This window comes from Gymnoscopelus braueri (assembly GCF_963280865.1).
Source record: "Gymnoscopelus braueri genome assembly, chromosome: 2".
Classification (NCBI taxonomy): Eukaryota; Metazoa; Chordata; class Actinopteri; order Myctophiformes; family Myctophidae; genus Gymnoscopelus; species Gymnoscopelus braueri.
The window spans coordinates 15553645-15573560 of NC_137604.1; the positions used below are offsets into that span (position 1 = coordinate 15553645).

General features: G+C 41.2%; 3 protein-coding genes across 3 annotated transcripts; 2 read left to right on the plus strand and 1 right to left on the minus strand.

The window, feature by feature from the left end:
- Positions 1–115: 115 nt before the first annotated feature.
- Positions 116–3982, plus strand: tmem187 (transmembrane protein 187; the record flags this gene model as incomplete). The annotated part of the gene is made up of 4 exons (XM_080453606.1): positions 116–414; positions 2741–2949; positions 3256–3392; positions 3746–3982. Exons 1-4 carry the CDS (start codon positions 197–199, stop codon positions 3980–3982), a joined length of 801 nt encoding a protein of 266 aa, XP_080309732.1. The 5' UTR covers positions 116–196.
- Positions 3983–4950: 968 nt separating this feature from the next.
- LOC308094397 (uncharacterized protein) lies at positions 4951–9225 on the minus strand (the record flags this gene model as incomplete). Its single annotated transcript, XM_080441026.1, has 8 exons — positions 4951–5178; positions 5866–5947; positions 6554–6721; positions 7433–7571; positions 8083–8208; positions 8499–8562; positions 8737–8885; positions 9195–9225. The coding sequence occupies 8 exons, from the start codon at positions 9223–9225 to the stop codon at positions 4969–4971; spliced, it is 969 nt and encodes a 322-aa protein (XP_080297152.1). The 3' UTR covers positions 4951–4968.
- Positions 9226–10480: 1255 nt separating this feature from the next.
- Positions 10481–19381, plus strand: ndufs8a (NADH:ubiquinone oxidoreductase core subunit S8a). Its single transcript, XM_080453644.1, has 8 exons — positions 10481–10554; positions 13531–13586; positions 13772–13837; positions 14040–14129; positions 15346–15454; positions 15589–15652; positions 15950–16078; positions 16525–19381. The coding sequence occupies exons 2-8, from the start codon at positions 13544–13546 to the stop codon at positions 16654–16656; spliced, it is 633 nt and encodes a 210-aa protein (XP_080309770.1). The 5' UTR covers positions 10481–10554; positions 13531–13543; the 3' UTR covers positions 16657–19381.
- Positions 19382–19916: the final 535 nt, after the last annotated feature.

Here is a 19916-nt window from a genome sequence, read left to right on the forward strand (position 1 = left end):
CGCAACCCACATATGGGTCCCGACCCACCGTTTGGGAAACAATGGTGTAGAGACCAATGGAAACACTGCATTCAACACCACGTGATTCTGCATGCGGAACAACAACAAAGTCCAAACACAGTCCTCATACAGATAGACAGACACAGACAGATAGCTCTACTAAACAATCCAAAACAAACTGTATCTTATATTATTAATGATGAAGCGGGCTCTGTTCCACGTGTCAGTGGTTTACTTGGCGTGCATCGCCGTCGCGTGCACGTCTGTGTTCGACAGCGTGCACGTGGACGTGGACTACTCTCACTATGCAGAGAGGAGAGTGGATCATCTGCCCAGCTGGCTGGCCATGCCCTGTAACTCTCTGATCAACCTGGCATACATACTGATGGGCACGTACTGGCTGTTCATGTATCGGTATGCCTGGCACAGTTATTACATTATTATTATTATTATTATTATTATTATTATTATTGGGTAGGGGTGTCTACTACCAGTGTAGCCCCTTTCGGGACCCTGTTTACCTTTTTTATATTTGGGAAGGCGGTATCCAGGGTCCCTTGTTGGTTAGAACACGCTCTCTCGTACCGGCGGCTACCACTGTCTGGTCTCGGGCGTACAGCTCGTCGCTTAGAAGTTGCAGAGATTTCTCAAAGGTACCAACAAGAGCAATACTAACACGCGAGAAAGCGGCATCAAAAAGCGGGGATCGGCGATGCCGTTTAACATTTTTAATAATTTAGTAAACCTTAAGCTCCTTTCTCACACTCTGCTCCTGCAGCTCCACTTCCCATGTCCCGCCTCCCCGCGTTGTGATTGTCATGCAAGCGTGTAGGAGCTCGCCAATCAGAGGCAGTAACGTAGGACGCGCAGCTTGTCAGTCACCGCGGGGAGGCGGAACATGGGCAGTGGAGCAGAGTGTGAGAAATGAGCTTAAGGTTGACTAAATTATTAAAAATGTTAAACGGCATCGCCGATCCCCGCTTTTTGATGCCGCTTTCTCGCGTGTTAGTATTGCTCTTGTTGGTACCTTTGAGAAATCTCTGCAACTTCTAAGCGACGAGCTGTACGCCCGAGACCAGACAGTGGTAGCCGCCGGTACGAGAGAGCGTGTTCTAACCAACAAGGGACCCTGGATACCGCCTTCCCAAATACAAAAAAGGTAAACAGGGTCCCGAAAGGGGCTACTACCAGTGGTGGAAAAAGTATAAACTTTTTTACTTAAGTAAAAGTATCAATACTGCAGTGTAGAAATAGTAAAGTAAAAGTCCGGAATTCAAAATTCACTTGAGTAAAAGTACAAAAGTATTGGTATCAAAATGTACTTTAAGTACCAAAAGTAGAAAGTTCTCATTGTGCAGAATGTCCCGTTTCACAAGTTTTCAAAAGTATAAAATATATAATAATCTTTTGAAAATAGCTGTGAGCTTGTAGATCAGCTATTTTCAAATGGCCTAAATGTATTTAGGAAGTGGTTAATGCATGTTTTGTAATAATAATCAAAATCTACAAAGTAACTAGTAACTAAGTTGTCAAATAATTGTAGTGGAGTAAAGGTATAATATTTGCCTATGAAATGTAGTGGAGTAAAAGTAAAAGTATTGAAAATGGGAAATACTCAAGTAAAGTACCAAAATTGTACTTAAGTACAGTACTTGAGTAAATGTAATTAGTTACTTTCCACCACTGTCTACTACCCCTGTCAATAGCAATGATTAGCTACTATCTAAAATTAGAGCTTTAAAGGTAGGGTAAGTGATTTTCTTTGGTTAAAATAAGTGTTAAATAGCTCTATATTCTGATAGTACTCATTGCTATAGAGTGTTTGTTCAGTAAAAGGAGTCTCCTTGTCTCTCCAGCTCTTTATAAAACAGAAAATGCATTTTCGTTTCAGTTTCAGTTTCATTTCCAATTTTATCCAATCAGGATAGAGAACTCCATCAGGATATAGATTAAACAAGTGAAATTGGAAGTGATGACACTAAGAAATGAGCAGGCAAAATTGGAACTGGAACACTATAAAAATGAAGCTTAAAAATGGGTACTTTCTCCTGATTGGCTGAGATTTTGACACCTACCGGAAAATGTATTTTCTGTTTATTAAAGAGCTGGAGAGACAGGGAGACTCCTGTTACTGAACAAACACTCTATAGTAATGATTACTATCAGAATATAGTGCTTTAACCTTTTAACAAAATACTTTTTGTTTTAACCCAAAAATATCACTTTTTAACAAAACATAACAAAAACCTTTAGGAAAAATATCACGTACACATTTAAAGGTAGGGTAAGTGATTTTTTTGGTTAAAACAAAACGTTTTTTGTTAAAGCACTGTATTCTGATTGTAGGCCTAATCATGGCTATAGTGTTCTCTAATAAAACAGACATGTTTAGGTGGGTTGCCAATTTCAGCCAATCAGGAGAGAGAACCCATTTATCAATTATAGTATTCCAGTTCTAATTATGTCTGCTTATTTCTTTGTGTCATTTCACTTAATTAGTATCCGAGTTCTCTATCCTGATTGGATAAGATTGGTATCCCGACCTGAAAATGTATTTGCTGTTTATTAAAGATCTGGAGAGACTCCCGTTACTGAACAAACACTCTAGCAATGAGTACTATCAGAATATAGTTATATAACACTTATTTTAACCAAAGAACATCACTTACCCTACCTTTAAATCATTAATAGCTATTTGTATGACAATGAATCGTCATTTAACATGTCATTATGTTGACAGCTCTACTGGACAGAAGACCGGTACAGAGACAGCAGACAGCTGTTATGTGAGAGAGGTGTTCTCCCTCATGGCCATCCTGTACGCTCCCATCCAGTGGGCACGCCTCGCCACCCTGCAGCGCCCCCTTGCTGTTCTGGACCAGTGGTTCACCCTGCCCATCTTTGCCTGGGTCCCTGTGTGGAGCCACTTCATAGCCAGTGGCGGAGGAAGTAATCACATTATTTTACTTAAGTAGAAGAAGTGTAACTCTTGAGAGTGTACAAAATGGAACCAAATGGACCATCATTTGTAGCCTGGCATGGCCAGACTATCACTGCGTGGATATTAGTCTGAATTTGAAGATAAATATTCCATTTCTCCCCTGAGCAAGCCAGCAGGCTCTATTAGCTCTGAGTGTTAATACATGTCAGCACTTCAGGAGACCTGGGTTCCAATCTGGCGTAGAACAGCACAGTTAAGGTAACTTTAAGTACAGTGCTTGAGTAAATGTACTTATTTCCGACCACTGTTTCCAGCCCATGGCCCTGTTTGGAGTTCCGGATACGCCCTGCAGGTGGAGCTGTGCTCCATCCTCAGCTACGGCCTGGCTCTGCTGCATGAGAATGGCTTTGATGTGGCTCTGGGCTGTCATGTGGCCTTCGCCTTGTTCCAGGTACAGTTATTATATCATAGTCATGCATTTTTCATTCGTTTTACATTTTCATTTCATTTTGACTTTTTGTTTTCAGTTCAGCTTTGATTAGTTTTTAAAGCGAGTTTGGTCATTTAGTTTTTCTGTTTTTTAGTTTTAGTGTTAGTTTTTTTTATTGTAATATATGGATTAGTCAGGGGCAAGATTCAACAAGGTCAGAAAAAGAGCAAAAATGTTCAAAAAAAGAAATGTAGCTTGTATGCTTTTTGTTAGTTTTGTAAGCAAACTATAGTTTAAGTTAGTGAAACTAGTTCTCGTTATTTCGTTTAGTTTTAGTATACTTAAATAAACCATAATAATAAACCCATTTCCAGGCGGTGCGGGTGCAACTGGCGCACGGAGACGCGCGGTCCCAGAGATACCTGCTCCTGGCGGCGCTGTCCTGCGTGGGGTTCGTGGTCCTGAAGCTGCTGGATCACTGGCTGGCCCAGTTCGCGCCTTTTCAGCGCGTGACGGGTCACTTCTGGTCCAAGGTGTGTGACGTGTTCCAGTGGCACTACAGCTTCTGTTTCCTGACCAGTCTCACCGAGAGGAGGACGCACACGGACTAGAGCCGTGATTCTCAACCTTTTGAATGTCAAGGACAACCCCGGTTTTATATGCACTAAAATATATGCACAAATGGACCCATTTGTTACATATATCCATTTGTGTGTGTGTGTGTGTGTGTGTGTGTGTGTGTGTGTGTGTGTGTGTGTGTGTGTGTGTGTGTGTGTGTGTGTGTGTGTGTGTGTGTGTGTGTGTGTGTGTGTGTGTGTGTGTGTGTGTGTGTGTGTGTGTGTGTGTGTGTGTGTGTGTGTGTGTGAGAATATATATCTTACATTTCTTGAATTGATAAGCTCAGATACACCGTCCCCACCAATCTACCTTGGCCAAATGTGGATTCTACTGTACACTGATGTCATCAATATGAAGTCAGCGATTCGCTGGTTGAGTTGTTCGCTCCACTGTATGCCCCTCTCGAGAGTGCACAAATGGAACCAATTTGGTTCCATTTGTGCACTCTCTTAGTCAAATTAACACCTAGGATTTTACTGTATAGAGATTATGTCTCTGTTTGGCCAAATACGATCTGTCTCTATGTCGCTCTTACACCAAGCACAACAAGCTTGTTTGGACTTTATTGATACTTTCAAATATCCTGCAGTTTGTACAGCAGCAGGATGTTTAGTAAACATTACAGTATATTCCACAAGAATCTAACAGTGTAATAGAAAGTTTCTGTTGTTGTAAATAAATTGCAGCTACATCAGTGGATATCTCAACCACAAATTAAGAAATGGTAGCTCAGCTCATGAATTAAAGGCCCAATGTGCAATTAATTTTTTCACAGTGACAAATGTTACTGTAGACAAAATGTGCAAATACCTACTATAATGAAAATAAAAAAATATTATAAAATTGAAATATTCAGGCTGAAATCAATAAAGCCCATAGGGGCCGACGATGAGACAGAGAGACCCCTGCTACTGAACAATCTATAGCAATTATTTAACCGTAAAAAAACCCCCACCATATTTAAACTTGGGGAATATCATTAAAAATTCAGATTAGTAATGCCAGTCAGTACAGGGTCTGAAAACGATTTTCTATCGGTCCACAGCAATGCCAATCCTGCCTGTCGGAAGTCGTGATTGGTGCTGTAGATCAGGGGGTTCAGCCCACAGTTTAGATAAGACATCACTGATGACAGGGTCCTCAGCCAATCAGGAGCTGGTGAGAGGTCCAGTCTACCAAGGAGGATAAGCTGGTAGTGAATGAGAGAGAGAGAGATAGAGAGAAACAGCATACCGTATGTGTGGAGACAAATTTAGCTTCCCACGACAGCTCTGAGGCCACGCTGGGACGCGCACGTCACGTGTAAACAGCTATCCTTCCCCTTCATTTATACTTGTTCGCACACTGTGTCACACACCAAAAATAGCACATCAACAAGCGCACAACGTGTTGTGGGCTATTTTCGGTGTGCAACTCTAGTGCACAGCTATGGGTGAATTTGTAAATACACTCTACAAAGAATATCTTTCTAACGTTGCCATTTTAATCTTTGAAATGTAATTCATACTAACGTTAATTCATCATTTATAAACATGATTATTATCTGTTTTGTTTGTTTTGTTTGATTATTTTTTCTTCCATTTCCTGAAAAGTAACGGTCTTGGGCATATATATTGTTTGGTGCTACTATATACAGTATGACTATGAATTGAATACCAAGGACCTTGATGGAAACAATTTTTGTTTTAAGTGTAATTGTGCTGTTTTACATTTTTTGCCTAATAAAATATTCAATCAATTCAATCAGTCAACAAGGTTTCCACCCGACAGCGACGATATGCATGTTAACATTGAACTCTTGGCATGATCAATTGTGTGTGTGCGCGTGCGCACGTGTGTGTGTGTGTGTATGTGTGTGTGTGTGTAAATGTCACACCTCTGACACAGCAAAGGGAGTGTAGCAAAGAAGGTAGACGGACACCAAGAGAGGAGTGACAGAGGACAGGTCTTCATCATCCCTGAGACAGACAGACACAGGACAGATAGAAGCAGAGTACAAGGAAACAAGGTATAATTTCACTAATTCAAACAGGATATAGATTCTCTTATAGTATTTAGTTCCTCTAATGCAGGGGTCTTCAACGTTTTTCAGCCCAAGTACCACCTTACAGTAGCTGCCAGAGAGACATGAAGCAGGGACCCCCACTTCATACTGTATAAAATTGTGCTGCAGATACAACTTTTACATAGATTTCATAGATAGTTTCATATACTTGTTTGACAGCATTATCATGTTGTATTCATGCTAATGTGTTTTTTCAGACGTTTAACCACTTAAAAATACTTAGTAAACTTGACCTTTCACTCTTCACTTAGTCTGCTCTTTTTTCCCTCTACACCTCTTTGCCGAAAATAGCCGATCTACAAGCTCACAACGCCTCGCGTGAGCTTGTAGATTTTTTTTTTAGGCAAAAAATGTAAACGTCACAGTTACATTTATAATACTTTGTCTAAAAGGTCGGTCCAAAAAGGTCCTTGCGGTCTTTTTTTTTATTTGGCGGCCCCCCTGTAGTAACTCTGAGGACCCCCTGTTGAAGACCCCTGCTCTATTGTTAAGGTCATACCTGTCACAGCATGAGCACCAGCAGTCGACGACGGTCAGTACAGTGCAGAGGAGGATGATGAGGAACGGGACGAAGATACAGACGGAGAAAGCACAAAGGATGTACACCAGCATGTCAGAGTAGCTGCTCTCCCAGAACACGGCACACAGCATCTCTGCTGGGTCGTACCTGCCATAGAATGGGGGCACAATGGAGAAAGAATCCTCACATCTGCATCTGTACTCATGCTTAGAGCATTGGTTCTCAAAGGGGTCCTTGTGGGGGTACCAGGGGGTCCCCAGCAAAATTAGTAGATAAAGCGTCACAATCATTTTTACCCCTTTATCCATATTTTATACTTTGGCTATTAAAAAATAGCAGATATACAAGCTCACAGCGCGGCACCGAGTGCCGCGCTATGAGCTCGTAGATCTGCTATTTTTGAAAAATCTTGAAAATGTGTGCAAATCTTTAAATCGTTTTATTTAAAAGGCGAACATTTTTAACACAAATCTTTGCTTCTGGGGGTCCCTGGCACAACACATTTTCAGGTGGGGGGTCCGTGGCCACATACATTATCAATTTGGGGGTCCTTGGCACGAAAAGGTTTGAGAACCACTGGTTTAGAGACCTGAAACCAATATATCGGCCATTATTAGACTTTTTGAATATCAGATAGTTATGCAGCCGATGCGTCCGAGAGCTTTTAACTCTTCAAAAATAATAGCTGATCTACAAACTCACAATGCGTCGCCACATGACACATTGGGAGCTTGCAGATCAGTAATTTTATGTAACGATTTTGGACATTTTGGCCAATTTCTTTTTCCAATTTCCGCCTACAATGACATGGCCAAAATAGGGACACCAGGTAGAAAGTGGTTAAGGTCCAGTGAGTACTTGATCCAAGCGTAGACAACAGGGACACTCCCAAACACCACCCCAGTCACCCAGGACACCAGGGAAGCTGTCACCATGACCACAGAGAAGCCACTCCTTATGGAGGCCATGCCCGTCACCCGCTGCACACAGAGGATGGCTTTGATGGAAGGAGAGAGGACAGGAAACGTATGATAAATAAGCCACCAGTTTATGGAAAGAACGCTATTCCCAACAACAGTTCAGTTTATACAATAAAAATAGTTTAAAATAAATAAAACATTGAGATTTTGTCATTAATAAAAGAAAGAAAGACATTTATGTGAAAATATAACAGGAGAACAGCAAGAAAGCAGTATAAAATACAAGGGAATCCCAGGGGAAATGGAGAGGTTGACAGGTATGCCATGCCATGCCTGTGGTCTGGCATGTTTGGTCCTTAGACTATGACTCACAGTACACTGGACATTACTGCAGGCCATTTTCCAATTCATACTGTAATTTGTTTGATTTTGGAGGAATCTGTATATACAATTCTCTAGACTACAGTTAGTACATACAGGATGGATCATGCATGTGTGCGTGCGCATGTGTCTTTGTGTGTTACCTACGAGGAGGCGATGAAGGAAGCGTGTGTGTGTATGTATGCCTGTATCATTGGTTGTCGTTACCTATGCTTCCTATGGAGGAGGTGATGAAGGCGAACTTCAGCAGGCTGACGACCTCGCACCACGGTGACCTTTGACCTCCGGTCAACATGGCCATCAGTGAGCCAGAGATGATGAGGAGAGAGCAGCCTGCAGAACACTGTCATTAGATCAGGTGTCCCAAACCTTTCCAATGCCAAGGACCCCAACTCTAAAATAATGGAAATAGCCAATCTACAAGCTCACAACACGTTGCATCGCAGAGCAATGTGAGCTTGTGGATTTTTGTTGCTTTTGAGAATATTTTATAACTTAATTTAACAATTGCCTCGACACACCGTTTGGTAACCACTGATTACTGTATGATCACTACCAATTAAGCATGACATTTAAAAAAAACAACGTTCTAAAATTGTGATGACGATATGTATGTACTGTACCTAGGTCTGACAGGGTGAGACTGATGAAGGGAAGCCAATAACGACAGGAAAACTGACCCCTGCACTGAGGAAGACAAAGAGAGATGGAGAGAGAGAGACAGAGGGAGCATGGGGACACATTTAGGGTTCTAGGGCCTAACACAGAGAGAGAGAGACAGACAGACAGTCTGGCGGTCACAATGAGACAGAGTCTGTGAGTAGGTACAGTAAAAAAGACAGAGAAACAGAGAGATCCTACCATGACTTTGACCAGCAGAACGAGGCAGTTGCCCAAAACTCCTATGGTCATCTCCACTCCCAACACGGTCACCAGCACCCATTTCTCCACCTCTGTCCACGACCGCTCCACAAGGGTCCCATTAAAGCTCCCATTAAAGCTCCCGCTCACTGAGACAGGAGCAGAGGACAAAAGGATCGATGGAGTTAGAGGGTCCGACTCCTGGCCGCCAAATAGTAGGAAAAAAACACACAAAATCCTTCCTCCCCACTGGCACAAACAAGTCAGTACAGCTTAGGCTATCCATGCATGAGAACAAAAGATGTTGAAATATGATATTGGACAGACAGTAGACTACACTTACTTTTATATTGAGCCAGTCAGGCCACAGTGCTGCTGAATAGTGGCTGTCAGGTGCTGGGAGTAGACAGATAGCTGCAGCACAAGAGTCATCACAAAGCATTCCAATTAAAACTCACATGCTTCATTTAGCTCAACAATAAAAGCCATTTCCTCTGTGTGTGTGTGTGTGTGTGTGTGTGTGTGTGTGTGTGTGTGTGTGTGTGTGTGTGTGTGTGTGTGTGTGTGTGTGGGGGGGGGTAATAATAATAATAATAATAATAATAATAATAATAATAATAATAATAATAATAATAATAATAATAATAATAACAATAACAATAACAATAAGGGTAATAATAATAATAATAATAATAATAATAATAATAATAATAATACACATTTATATAATTTATCCAAAACTGTATATTATTATGAATAATAATAGTCACAATGAAAGTCCAGCATGCCAAAAAAAGATATGTATGGTGAGTTGCGGCATGATCAAAGGACTTGTTTGTACAACCTTCAAGAGCTATTATGTGAAGTGGGCTGTTATAGTGCCACCATGAGGGCGTTTTTAAACACTTGGGGTTCTTGATTGGCCAGACAGAGACAGACAGACAGACAGACAGACAGACAGACAGACAGACAGACAGACAGACAGACAGACAGACAGAGAAAACATTATCCCATTAAATCCCAGCCTGGCAGATATTGTCTAATTGTAGTGTTTTGAAGGTAGAATGATAAGTTGCATAAGGACACAGCATCATAGCATGCATGGTCTGTCGCTGTCCATCAGTGCTGGTGCTGAACCCCCAATCAATGCATGTAGACTAGAGTGACTGTGCTTGGTTTGTCTTATCGCAACTGGTAAAAAAAATTTGCAGATGTATTTTTCTTAAAATAGAATAAAATAAAATAAAACCTTTACTGTCATGTTTTTTTAAATGTGAGGGCAAAACAAACCAAAATAAAAGAGGAAGGCACATAGATTTAAAAAAGAAAAAAGAAAAAGAAAGAAAAAGAAAAAGACACCCTTCTCTTTTCTCCAGTGTGTAAGAGATGGACAATCTAGTCATGAAGGTAGTCTAGGTAGAAATTGTTGTGGCTGCTGCTGGACATTCTGGAAACACGAGATACACCATCCAAAAGGACGATGGTACCAAATTCCAAGACTGAAACGTTTGCCCTCCTATCACTCTCACTAGTCACATATTTCAACAGGTCGCCGATTTCACCGTAACACCACCGGAGGCAAGGTGGCAGAAATGTGTGAATTGGATTTTTCTCTCTCGTGAGAATACTGGCGCGCAACCATTCGTGCTTTTGCTCAAACTAATAGCTAAAATAATATAAATATATTAAATAATAAACTCAACGGGCTTTGGCTTTAACTCCAGAGAGCTGCGTCACTACGTCACTTCCTGTGCACGCAAGGTCCGTTCCGCATTCGTCCGCTGTTCTGGTTTAGAAGGCCAAATAGCGAACCGCTCGGTGAGTCAAATAAACAACTTATATGTATTATTACTTACAATGATATGATATTTATATGTGTGTGTGTCGCATATCATGATAATGTGCACGTTGTGTGTGGTTTTGAAACGGGGAGTCGCTCTGCACGCGACCTAAAGCGACCTTTACTCCAAAAGTCCTTGAGAGTTATTTAAACAGCACCGGGCTGCTAGCATGTTAGCTTAGCATCATCAATGCTTTCTCCTTATGGATGATAATGACGTTCATGTTCAGCACAGCGACCACGGATCCATCCATTATGATCTGAATACTGTTTAGATCCGCTACTGCGCTGCTGTTACACAAGATCATACTTGGCACTGTGGTGTTATCAAACATGGCAGCTAGCGTTAGCTTTTAGGTCATGGTGGTGTCATGTAATCCACCTGCCCTCAGATGCCCTACACACCAGTGGCTGTCATAGTGGGGTCCAGGGACCCCCCCCCCAGCGGTCCTTGAGGGGGTCCCCAGCAAAATTAGTAACAGTTTAGTGTTAAAGGTCGCTGGCTAGAAGTTAGCCAAATGACAGAATGGGGCATATTTCACTCCATGAATCTACAGGATGCAGCTGGTAGCCTTGGATCAAGACTATCATAGATGTATTTGATCGAATATGACTTTTACTTTCGTATCTATGATAGATATGCAAATGTCAACATCGACCAAATGCATATATGACAGTCTTGATACAAGGCTAATAAAGTGGTAGCATTATGGACTAATTCTAATCTAACAACAATAATCCTTTCTCATTGTGGGTTCCTTGCACAACATTTAAAACAATGGGGGTCCGTTGTTGCCTATAGGTATCAATCTGGGTGTGCTTGACATGGAAATGTGTGAGAACCACTGCCCTTCACGTTGTGACATTGTGTGTATGACAGGTTATGATCAGTTAGCAGCACAGTGTCAGTTTCTTATGTCTGTCCCTGTAGCCGATGACCATGTCAACAATCACACATTCCTTAAGATGGTGCCCTCTGTGTTTCATGAGAAGGACTGATGTTGACATGGCTTCACACAAACGCCAGGGTCCCCACAGTCATGAAATTCCTGGAAATATTTTGAAATAAAAATTTAAAAAATCCAGTACTGGAAAAGGTTTGGAATTGATCAAAGGTCCTGGAATTTATCAAGGGTCCTGGAATTTATCAAGGGTCCTGGAAAAATATTTGGCTATGCATTGTTTTTGGCTATTGATTTTGTTAACACAAAACATTTTCATAAACATGTATAACATTACACAAAATATGTAACATAAGTAGTTTTTCGCCGAACGGGCTGTGTGATGGCACTTAAGTTTACCACTCTTGATTTGTTTTACATAATTATGTTCATCCCTCCTCATGTCTGACAGTATCCTCTTGTTGAAAACTTAATAGGAAAAACATAGGAAAACCTACAACAAAAGTGTAATTTAAAACATCCTTGCATCCTTCATTACTTTTAAATTCATAAATGGGGCAAATGCAAGGCAATATTATAAATAAAAAAATGTCATACAGATGCCATAATGAGTCTTGTATTCCAGTGAGCTATGCCCTAATTTTGCCCACGAAATTTTGAATGGAATTGTACCATTCTATGCTTTATTTTTGCTACACTGCCTATCTTTGGGCATTGTACATAGGAGTAAGAGACACATTATTGCGCTGAATGATTGTTATATAGGCCTGGAAATTGGGCTAAATATTCTGGAAAAGTTTTGGAAATTCATTGCTAAAAATGTGTGGGGACCCTGAAACGCCTATCAATCAAACCTCCTGGTCCCTTGAGGGAAATATGACCTGAAACATCTAGGCTTGAAATGATGCACATTATTTCTAGAATAGATGCAGGTGCTGTTGGTAGGTTTCAAACCTGTGTGTTAGGCATGTGCTTTTCATTTGGAGGAATGTTGTGGCAAATACATATTTATCAATGCTACATCCTTGGAAGTTATGATGTTGAATGATTTTTTCTGTTTATCACATGCATACATTGAATTTAATTCAGTGCTTTACCAGTAAAAAAAACATTCAACATCAGGCCGTGGCATTCTATTTTGGGCAGCCTGTTTGAGCAACAGGTGATTGTAGTTCACAGTCCGAGGAGGTGACCACACTATTTTGCTAGTGTGCAGTTAAGTACAAGGATCCTGGACCCATTAAACGGTTAGAATAATGACCACCCTGGTCCTCTGGAGACTCATAAGAAATATGCACTAGACACATTTTAGGGTCAAAACCATTGCTTGTGAAACTGTAAAGAATAATGGTGTGTGTACTGTGTACATTAATGTGGTCAGACCAAATATCCATTGAGCTATGCTTTGAGTAAGAAAAGACTACTTGCTCACTACAATATCTTGGTTAAATAATGTCTTTATTTGTTATTCAAGCCTGCTACAGGGGCTTTAATAGGATTTATTGCTTTCAAGTAGTTCAAGTTCAACAATGTATGTTTCTAAGCACAATTGGATGCAGATTGTGTTTGTTGTCTGTTGTTGTCACTTCATCCAATTCCCATCCTTCTGAGAACATAATTACCGTATCACCTATAACACTGGTTCTCAAAGTGGGGTCCGGGGAGCCCAGGAGTCCTTGGGGGCTCCTATGGGGTCCCCAGCAAAATGAGGAACAGTTTGATCACTTAAGCCCTATTTTATTTTCTGGCTACAAGCTTCACATCGCGATGCGTTGTGAGGCTGTTCAGTAGATCGGCTATTTTTTCATTTTTGGAATTTTTTTATTTTATTTAACCAATTAAATAGGTTATTTCTAATAACTGTTGCAACCCTACTGAATAGCTAAATTGGGTTGCAAAGGCCTTTCTCTTTTTTAAACAGCGTTTATTCCATTGCAAACCTGCACATCTTATTTGTTTCCAGTGCTGTCTTGTTAAAGTGACTTGTTACTTAATGGTGTGTGTGTGTGTGTGTGTGTGTGTGTGTGTGTGTGTGTGTGTTTGTGTTTTTAGTGTTGAAGACGTGATGGCTGCGACATTGCGCTTACTATACTCCGTGTCAAGGCCAGGTAAGACTTAATGAACGGAAAGATAAATGTATAGGTCAGCTGGCTGCATGAAACTACAAATAGAGTTTGAAAGAATTGAAGGGGCACTTTCTGCCTTTTTTATGCACTATAAATGAACCTGATGGATTGTTAGACTGTGACTTCTATCAGCTGTGGTTTTGATACAGAGCGGTTTTCACCCACAGGCACCTTAACAGCCAGCCAGAGTCTAGTGAGGACGTTCACAGTATCAGCACAGAGGGAAGGATTCAGTAAGTATACAGCAACACGCACTGAAAAACCAATGATCCTCTAAGCTCTGTTACATATCTCTCTCAAAGGCAAAAGCTAAATCTCACTTCATATACTCCCTCCCATGACAGGTTACGTACCGACAAGAACTAAACTCAACACTAACAACGTGTCTCTCTCTCTCTCTCCCTACCCCCCCCCCCCCTCTCTGTGTGTGTACAGAGTATGTAAATGCCCAGGATCTTCCTACAGATCTCAAGTCCATTACGGACCGGGCTGCTCAGACTCTGTTGTGGACGGAGCTGTTCAGAGGTCAGTTCAACATCTCCTCAGCTCTCATCTTCATCTGCTGTAGAAAATGAACAGAACCATACATGCCAGTCCTTCAATAATAATCCATCACAGCACACTCCCATTTCATGTCGTGTTGTTCAAATAAATGGTGCTCAGCTATAGTTTCAGCCTGGGATCCACATTTAGCATTGCCCATGAGCAGGAGTGAAAAAGTAAATATTCACTGTAATTAGGAACCGTTTGTGTGTGTAATGAAGTATTGAAATCAACTACAAGGCAACAGTTCGAGAGTAGCAAATGACTATTTCTATTCGATTAATATTTAAGTCAAGTAAAAGTGCTTCTACTTGGATATTCTAATAGTCTTTTAACCCCTGCCCATGAACGCGCTACAGTGACACAATCATACATCGTAAAGTTCATCCTGTGTTGACAACTTTATTAGGACTGAGTATGACCATGAGTTAATTTGTCTAAGGTTTAGATTCCAACCAATGTAAGAGTTTTGGGTCTGATGCCAACTCTGTTTTTGGTGTCTTAGACCTCCGATTACCTATGTATTGACTGTAATTTTGTCAAAAAAGTGCAAAATGTTCTGATCAATTTGAAAGTTAGATTTGATTAAAGTTTCTATTGGAGAACATTTAACTTTAAAGCAAAATATTGAATAAAAATAAAGGAGTCGCTTGTAGATCTCAGAAACATTTTTAAACCTTGTTTAACAAAATGTTTGCTTATAATGACATGCCCATTATGCCATTATAGGGATGCCAGGTTGAAAGTCGTTAAACATCAGCACGCATTGGCTACATAATTGCTGATACTGAAGTCGTCAAAGACGTTTATTTTTATAGAAAGTTCCATCCTGTGTCGACAACATTGTGTCATTGGGACTGTAGGCTGCACTAGCCTTCCTGCTTTCGTGTATAGAGGGGCGGGTTTAAAATCAGCGAGGAGAGAATGCGCCTGATCCCATTGGTTCACGGATCTGTCCGTCAGCCCCCGCCCCCGTCAACACAACATTACGAGCGACGCCCACTGCACTCTGGTTGGTTGGGGAAATGAAACACTTCCTATATCGGGGTACACCGACGCGCTGGTCCAGGCTTTTATTTTTTAGCAAAACTAAACAATAAAAGCCTGGAGATCGAGGCTATTGGGACTGTGTATGACCATGAGTTACCTGCTGTAACGTTTCATCATGTGTTGACAATATTGTGTCATTACTCATTAGGACTGGGTATGACCATGAGTTACCTGTTCAGAGAACCCGCCACCATCAACTACCCATTTGAGAAGGGACCTCTTTCGCCTCGCTTCAGAGGGGAGCACGCCCTGCGCAGGTACGCAACCAGCAAGAATGGACGTTAAACATTCCTATGAGAAGAATATTCAATGGTGATGTTGAATAGGTGTGAGAGATGAAAGGGTTGAAGTAGATGTGTGTGTATTTTGAACAATCTGTGTGATGTATCAGGTACCCTTCAGGAGAGGAGCGCTGCATCGCCTGCAAGCTGTGTGAGGCTGTCTGCCCTGCCCAGGTAACACATGCACACGGCAGAATTGCAACCCAAAACCCCTAAACCTAACCTCTAAAATGTCTAAATGTCTAATCCTAACTCTAACCACACCAGGAAAATGGTCCTCAGAACGTCTATTTCTCTAATTCTACTATACTTGGGAGGGCATTTGGTCCTCACAAGTATAGTAATACACACACACACACACACACACACACAGTAAGACTATGTGCATTTCAACATTGCTGTGGTAAGGCTATCATATCGTTGCTATTTTGACTGTCTTGAACACATTGTCGTGTGTGTGTGTGTTTTTAGGCCATCACCATCGAAGCGGAGCCACGAAGTGACGGCAGCAGGAGGACGACTCGCTATGACATCGACATGACCAAATGTATCTACTGTGGTTTCTGTCAGGAGGCCTGCCCTGTGGACGCTATCGTAGAGGTGTGTGTGTGCTAGCTTTTGACATTACATCTCTCGATCCCTCGTTTAACATTTTGCCTTCTTGCCCCCCCCTCCCACCCTTACTTCTCTATGTCTGTTCCAGTGGTAGACCCATATATCCGCTGGCCGATTAATCCGCCTATATATGTCCTTTTGAGATCTCATAGCACCCACATGTTTGATGGACAAAATTGTTAAAGCCAGCTGTAGACAGCCTCGTCAGTGGTTACTGTGAAAAAGTTTAGTTTAAAATAGTTTATGGTTTTCAGCGAATGATATACAGTATATTCAGTTATATATTCATTTAAGTTTCGCATATCTTTCTTGTTGGCAATCATTAACCACTTGAGCCCTATATACTTCATCATGCAACAAAATGTGAAAATGGCATACCTGCAAGCTCATAACATACTATTTTTTACCTTGACCTCCTCGTCTCTTCTCAGGGTCCCAACTTTGAGTTCTCCACGGAGACCCACGAGGAGCTGCTCTACAACAAGGAGAAGCTGCTCAACAACGGAGACAAGTGGGAAGCCGAGATCGCCGCCAACATAAAGGCCGATTACCTCTACCGATAGGCACCGCACGAACACACGCACGCATACAATGTACAGATAGCCCATATTATCGTAATATAACCTCTCTGAAACGCACACACACGTCCATAATGTACATAATAACGGCTACCTTCCCGGCCTCGACTGCGGTGTACGTGCGTCTGGAAGTGAGACGACCACCGCAGCGAGTCCGACTGATACAGATCATCACGTACCCAGACTACCAGCCCACTGCGAAAACTCTGTGATTCATCTGCGCTTGACAATGCCGTTGGTTCTGCTCAGCACCGTTTGTCCGCTCTCATGACAGAAATCAAATAAACTCAGACCAGCTCACCGTTCCGCTAGACCAGTGTGTGTTCCTGGGGTCCCCAGCCAAATTAAGAATTGTCTGACTAAGTCTGACTATTCTAACCATTTGTTTCAATATCACCACTGTGAGTCTAATAAGATATACTATATCACTGGGTCTTTAACCCATTAAGACCTGAGTCGATTCTTTAAAAAAATCTAAATCCTAACAGTTTTTTGAAAAAAAAATCTTGATTTTTCAAAAATAGCAGATCTACAAGCTCGTAGCGCGGCACTCGGTGCCGCGCTATGAGCTTGTATATCTGCTATTTTTGAATAGCCAAAGAAATCTAAAGTGACACAGATGCGTTCCAGGTATTAACACCTTTACCGCCGGGCCCGTAGTTCTACGGGCCGTTAAATCCAACGGTTAAGCGCCGAGCCCGTAGTCCTACGGGCTGCGGTCTTTTCGCGCATGCGCGGTCCGGGTGCACTTTCGGAATTTTTTTGATCCACTTCCGTTTCCGGTTTGATGACAGGAAATAGAATTATTTGGGATCCGGTTTCGACGATCACGCCCGCTCCCATTCTACAGACGAAACTGAAACTCAATTCTCTTCCTGTAGTTTTTTCTCCTCGCATTTCACTGTTTAACGTAATCCGCTCTAACTCAAACATGGATGCCCCGTTTGACACGTGGTTTTCACTGGGAGATACAGGGAGATCTCGCGGATGTAAACAGACCGTTCACGGCTCAATCTTAAGGATTTTAACAAGATCTATGGCGACATGAAAAAAACAAAAAAACAACAAAAACACCTTGGCACTGGTGAGTACATTATGAGATTAACCTCTGGCGGTGGATGTGTTAATGGGTTAAGACGGAACATTTTGGAATGGGGAGTCCATGTGCTTAATGAAAGTCAGTTTGGGGGTTTGTGAAATGGAAAAAGTTTGAAAAATCCCTAGAAATAAATATTTTATTGGTCCCTAGGACAAAGCTGTTTGAAATGGGGTTCCTAGGCATAATGAAAGTCAATTTGGGGGTCAGTTAAATTCCCTAGACCCCATCTTTGTCTGAGCTTTTACTGAGGGTTTATGAGAACATGAGTTTGAAAGTCTACTCATTAAAACCATTGTTAATTTAACTCTGAGATTGTACAAATGCAACTAAATGTACCTGTAAGGGTCTATTTGGTTCCTTTTGTTCACTCATTTCTGTTGAGAAGCTTTTCAGAAACTCTGTTTTGTCTGCTTTTCATTGAGTTGTGTGTAAGAAGCCATCCATCACCTCTTGTCTCTGTTTGAATGCTAATAGAAATGTCTGTTTGGATGCTAATGGAAATGGCTTTGTTACTGTCTGGCTGGGTTTCCTCGCTTACAGTCGAGGATCATCTTTGTCCATCGAGTTGGAATAAACTAACATTGGCCCCAAGTATGTTTGTTCAGGCTTAATGGATGGACAGAGATTATTGCAATACTAAGAGTCACAATATAATATTGTGGTTTGTTATTAATTATGATTCGATACGATAATATAGTGTCGTTCATTTCTCTGTTCATCGCTTTATGTTAAAAGACGCAAATCATTAAATTTTCAGTTATTTTCAAAATGGTAAGAAACATGATTACTACTCAGTCAGTACACTTCTGTGTATTGTATTGATGGGTTGACCCTGTACACCTGTATTATGCTTCTGTATCATTTATATCCCCCCCCATCTGAGATCATTATGATTGCTTCAAGGATTTAAGATGTATGCCGTCGTCTACCATCTAAACAGTATACCGCTATTATGTTATGTAATGCAGCTTTGAAGATTGTCACATTGTTATTTGGCGCGTGGGTGGAGTTCTCAGGCACTTGCGAGACGATCTGTTATTTAATCTTTCAATTCCTCCCCCTAAACTCTAGCAACCTAAACAGGATCCAAGCTGACTGGGCTGTCACTCCATACAGTATAGTCATCCATGGATCACACCTGTCCTCATAGGCAAAAATGTTTTTAACCACATGAACCCTAGCGTCCCTGTTCTGGGGGCGAACATTCCGCGAAAATTGAACATCTACTGCATGTCGCGCGTTGAGTGGTTCATATAGTGAAAATAGACAATCGGCTATTTTTTCTATTTCTTTTTAACTAGTACTTAAGTGGTTGAAACATTACTCATGTTAGGATCCACCAGCAATAGATGCATGAACCATTTTTATTAGGTTCCAACTTCCAACTCATGTACTGTAAATATCCTGTCCTGGGCTTTTAACAGGGTGATTTCTAGAGTTTAGGGGTAGATTTTGAGCTTCTCTCAGGCCCTACATGGTTGGCTCGAGCTGCTGATTTCAGACCTTGTGTTTTAATGGGCGTTTGTTAAGAGAATTGTAAAAAGGTGAAATACTTGTGGACTTAAAAGTGATGAATAAATAAATTAATGTTCTGTCATGAAGTTTTCAAAATGTGTGCTATGTCTTTTCTGGGGGATGTTCTATCAGGAATTTTTCAAATGGATCACCTCAAATGGGATTGCAGCTGAACAGTTTCTCAGGACAGGTCAGTCGAAAAGACATTGCTTTGCAATTAATTATTGTTCTTTGATTCAATACGTTTTTTTAAAAAAAATTATACATGTTTCCGATGTTTTATTTTGTTGCCGGTCAGCCTGTACTATACAACATCCCAGTGGAAACAGGTCAGTCAAAAAGACTATATTGATCCCAGTGGATACAGGGAATCCACTGGGCGCTAAAACAAAGTGGTCACAGGTAAACTGGGCACTAAAAGTAAGTGGGCAAGCATTAGCATCGTCAAAGGTAGTGATACTGCACGTGTTTTCTTGTAAGTTAGTTAAAATAAGTATTAAATAGTTCTATATTCCAATGGCAACCATTGCTATAGAGCAGGGATTCTCAAACTGGTGGGAAATTTTGTGGTGACCCCACACTTGATTTCAATGTTGAAATAAAGTATATTTAAACGATAAAACATACTTTG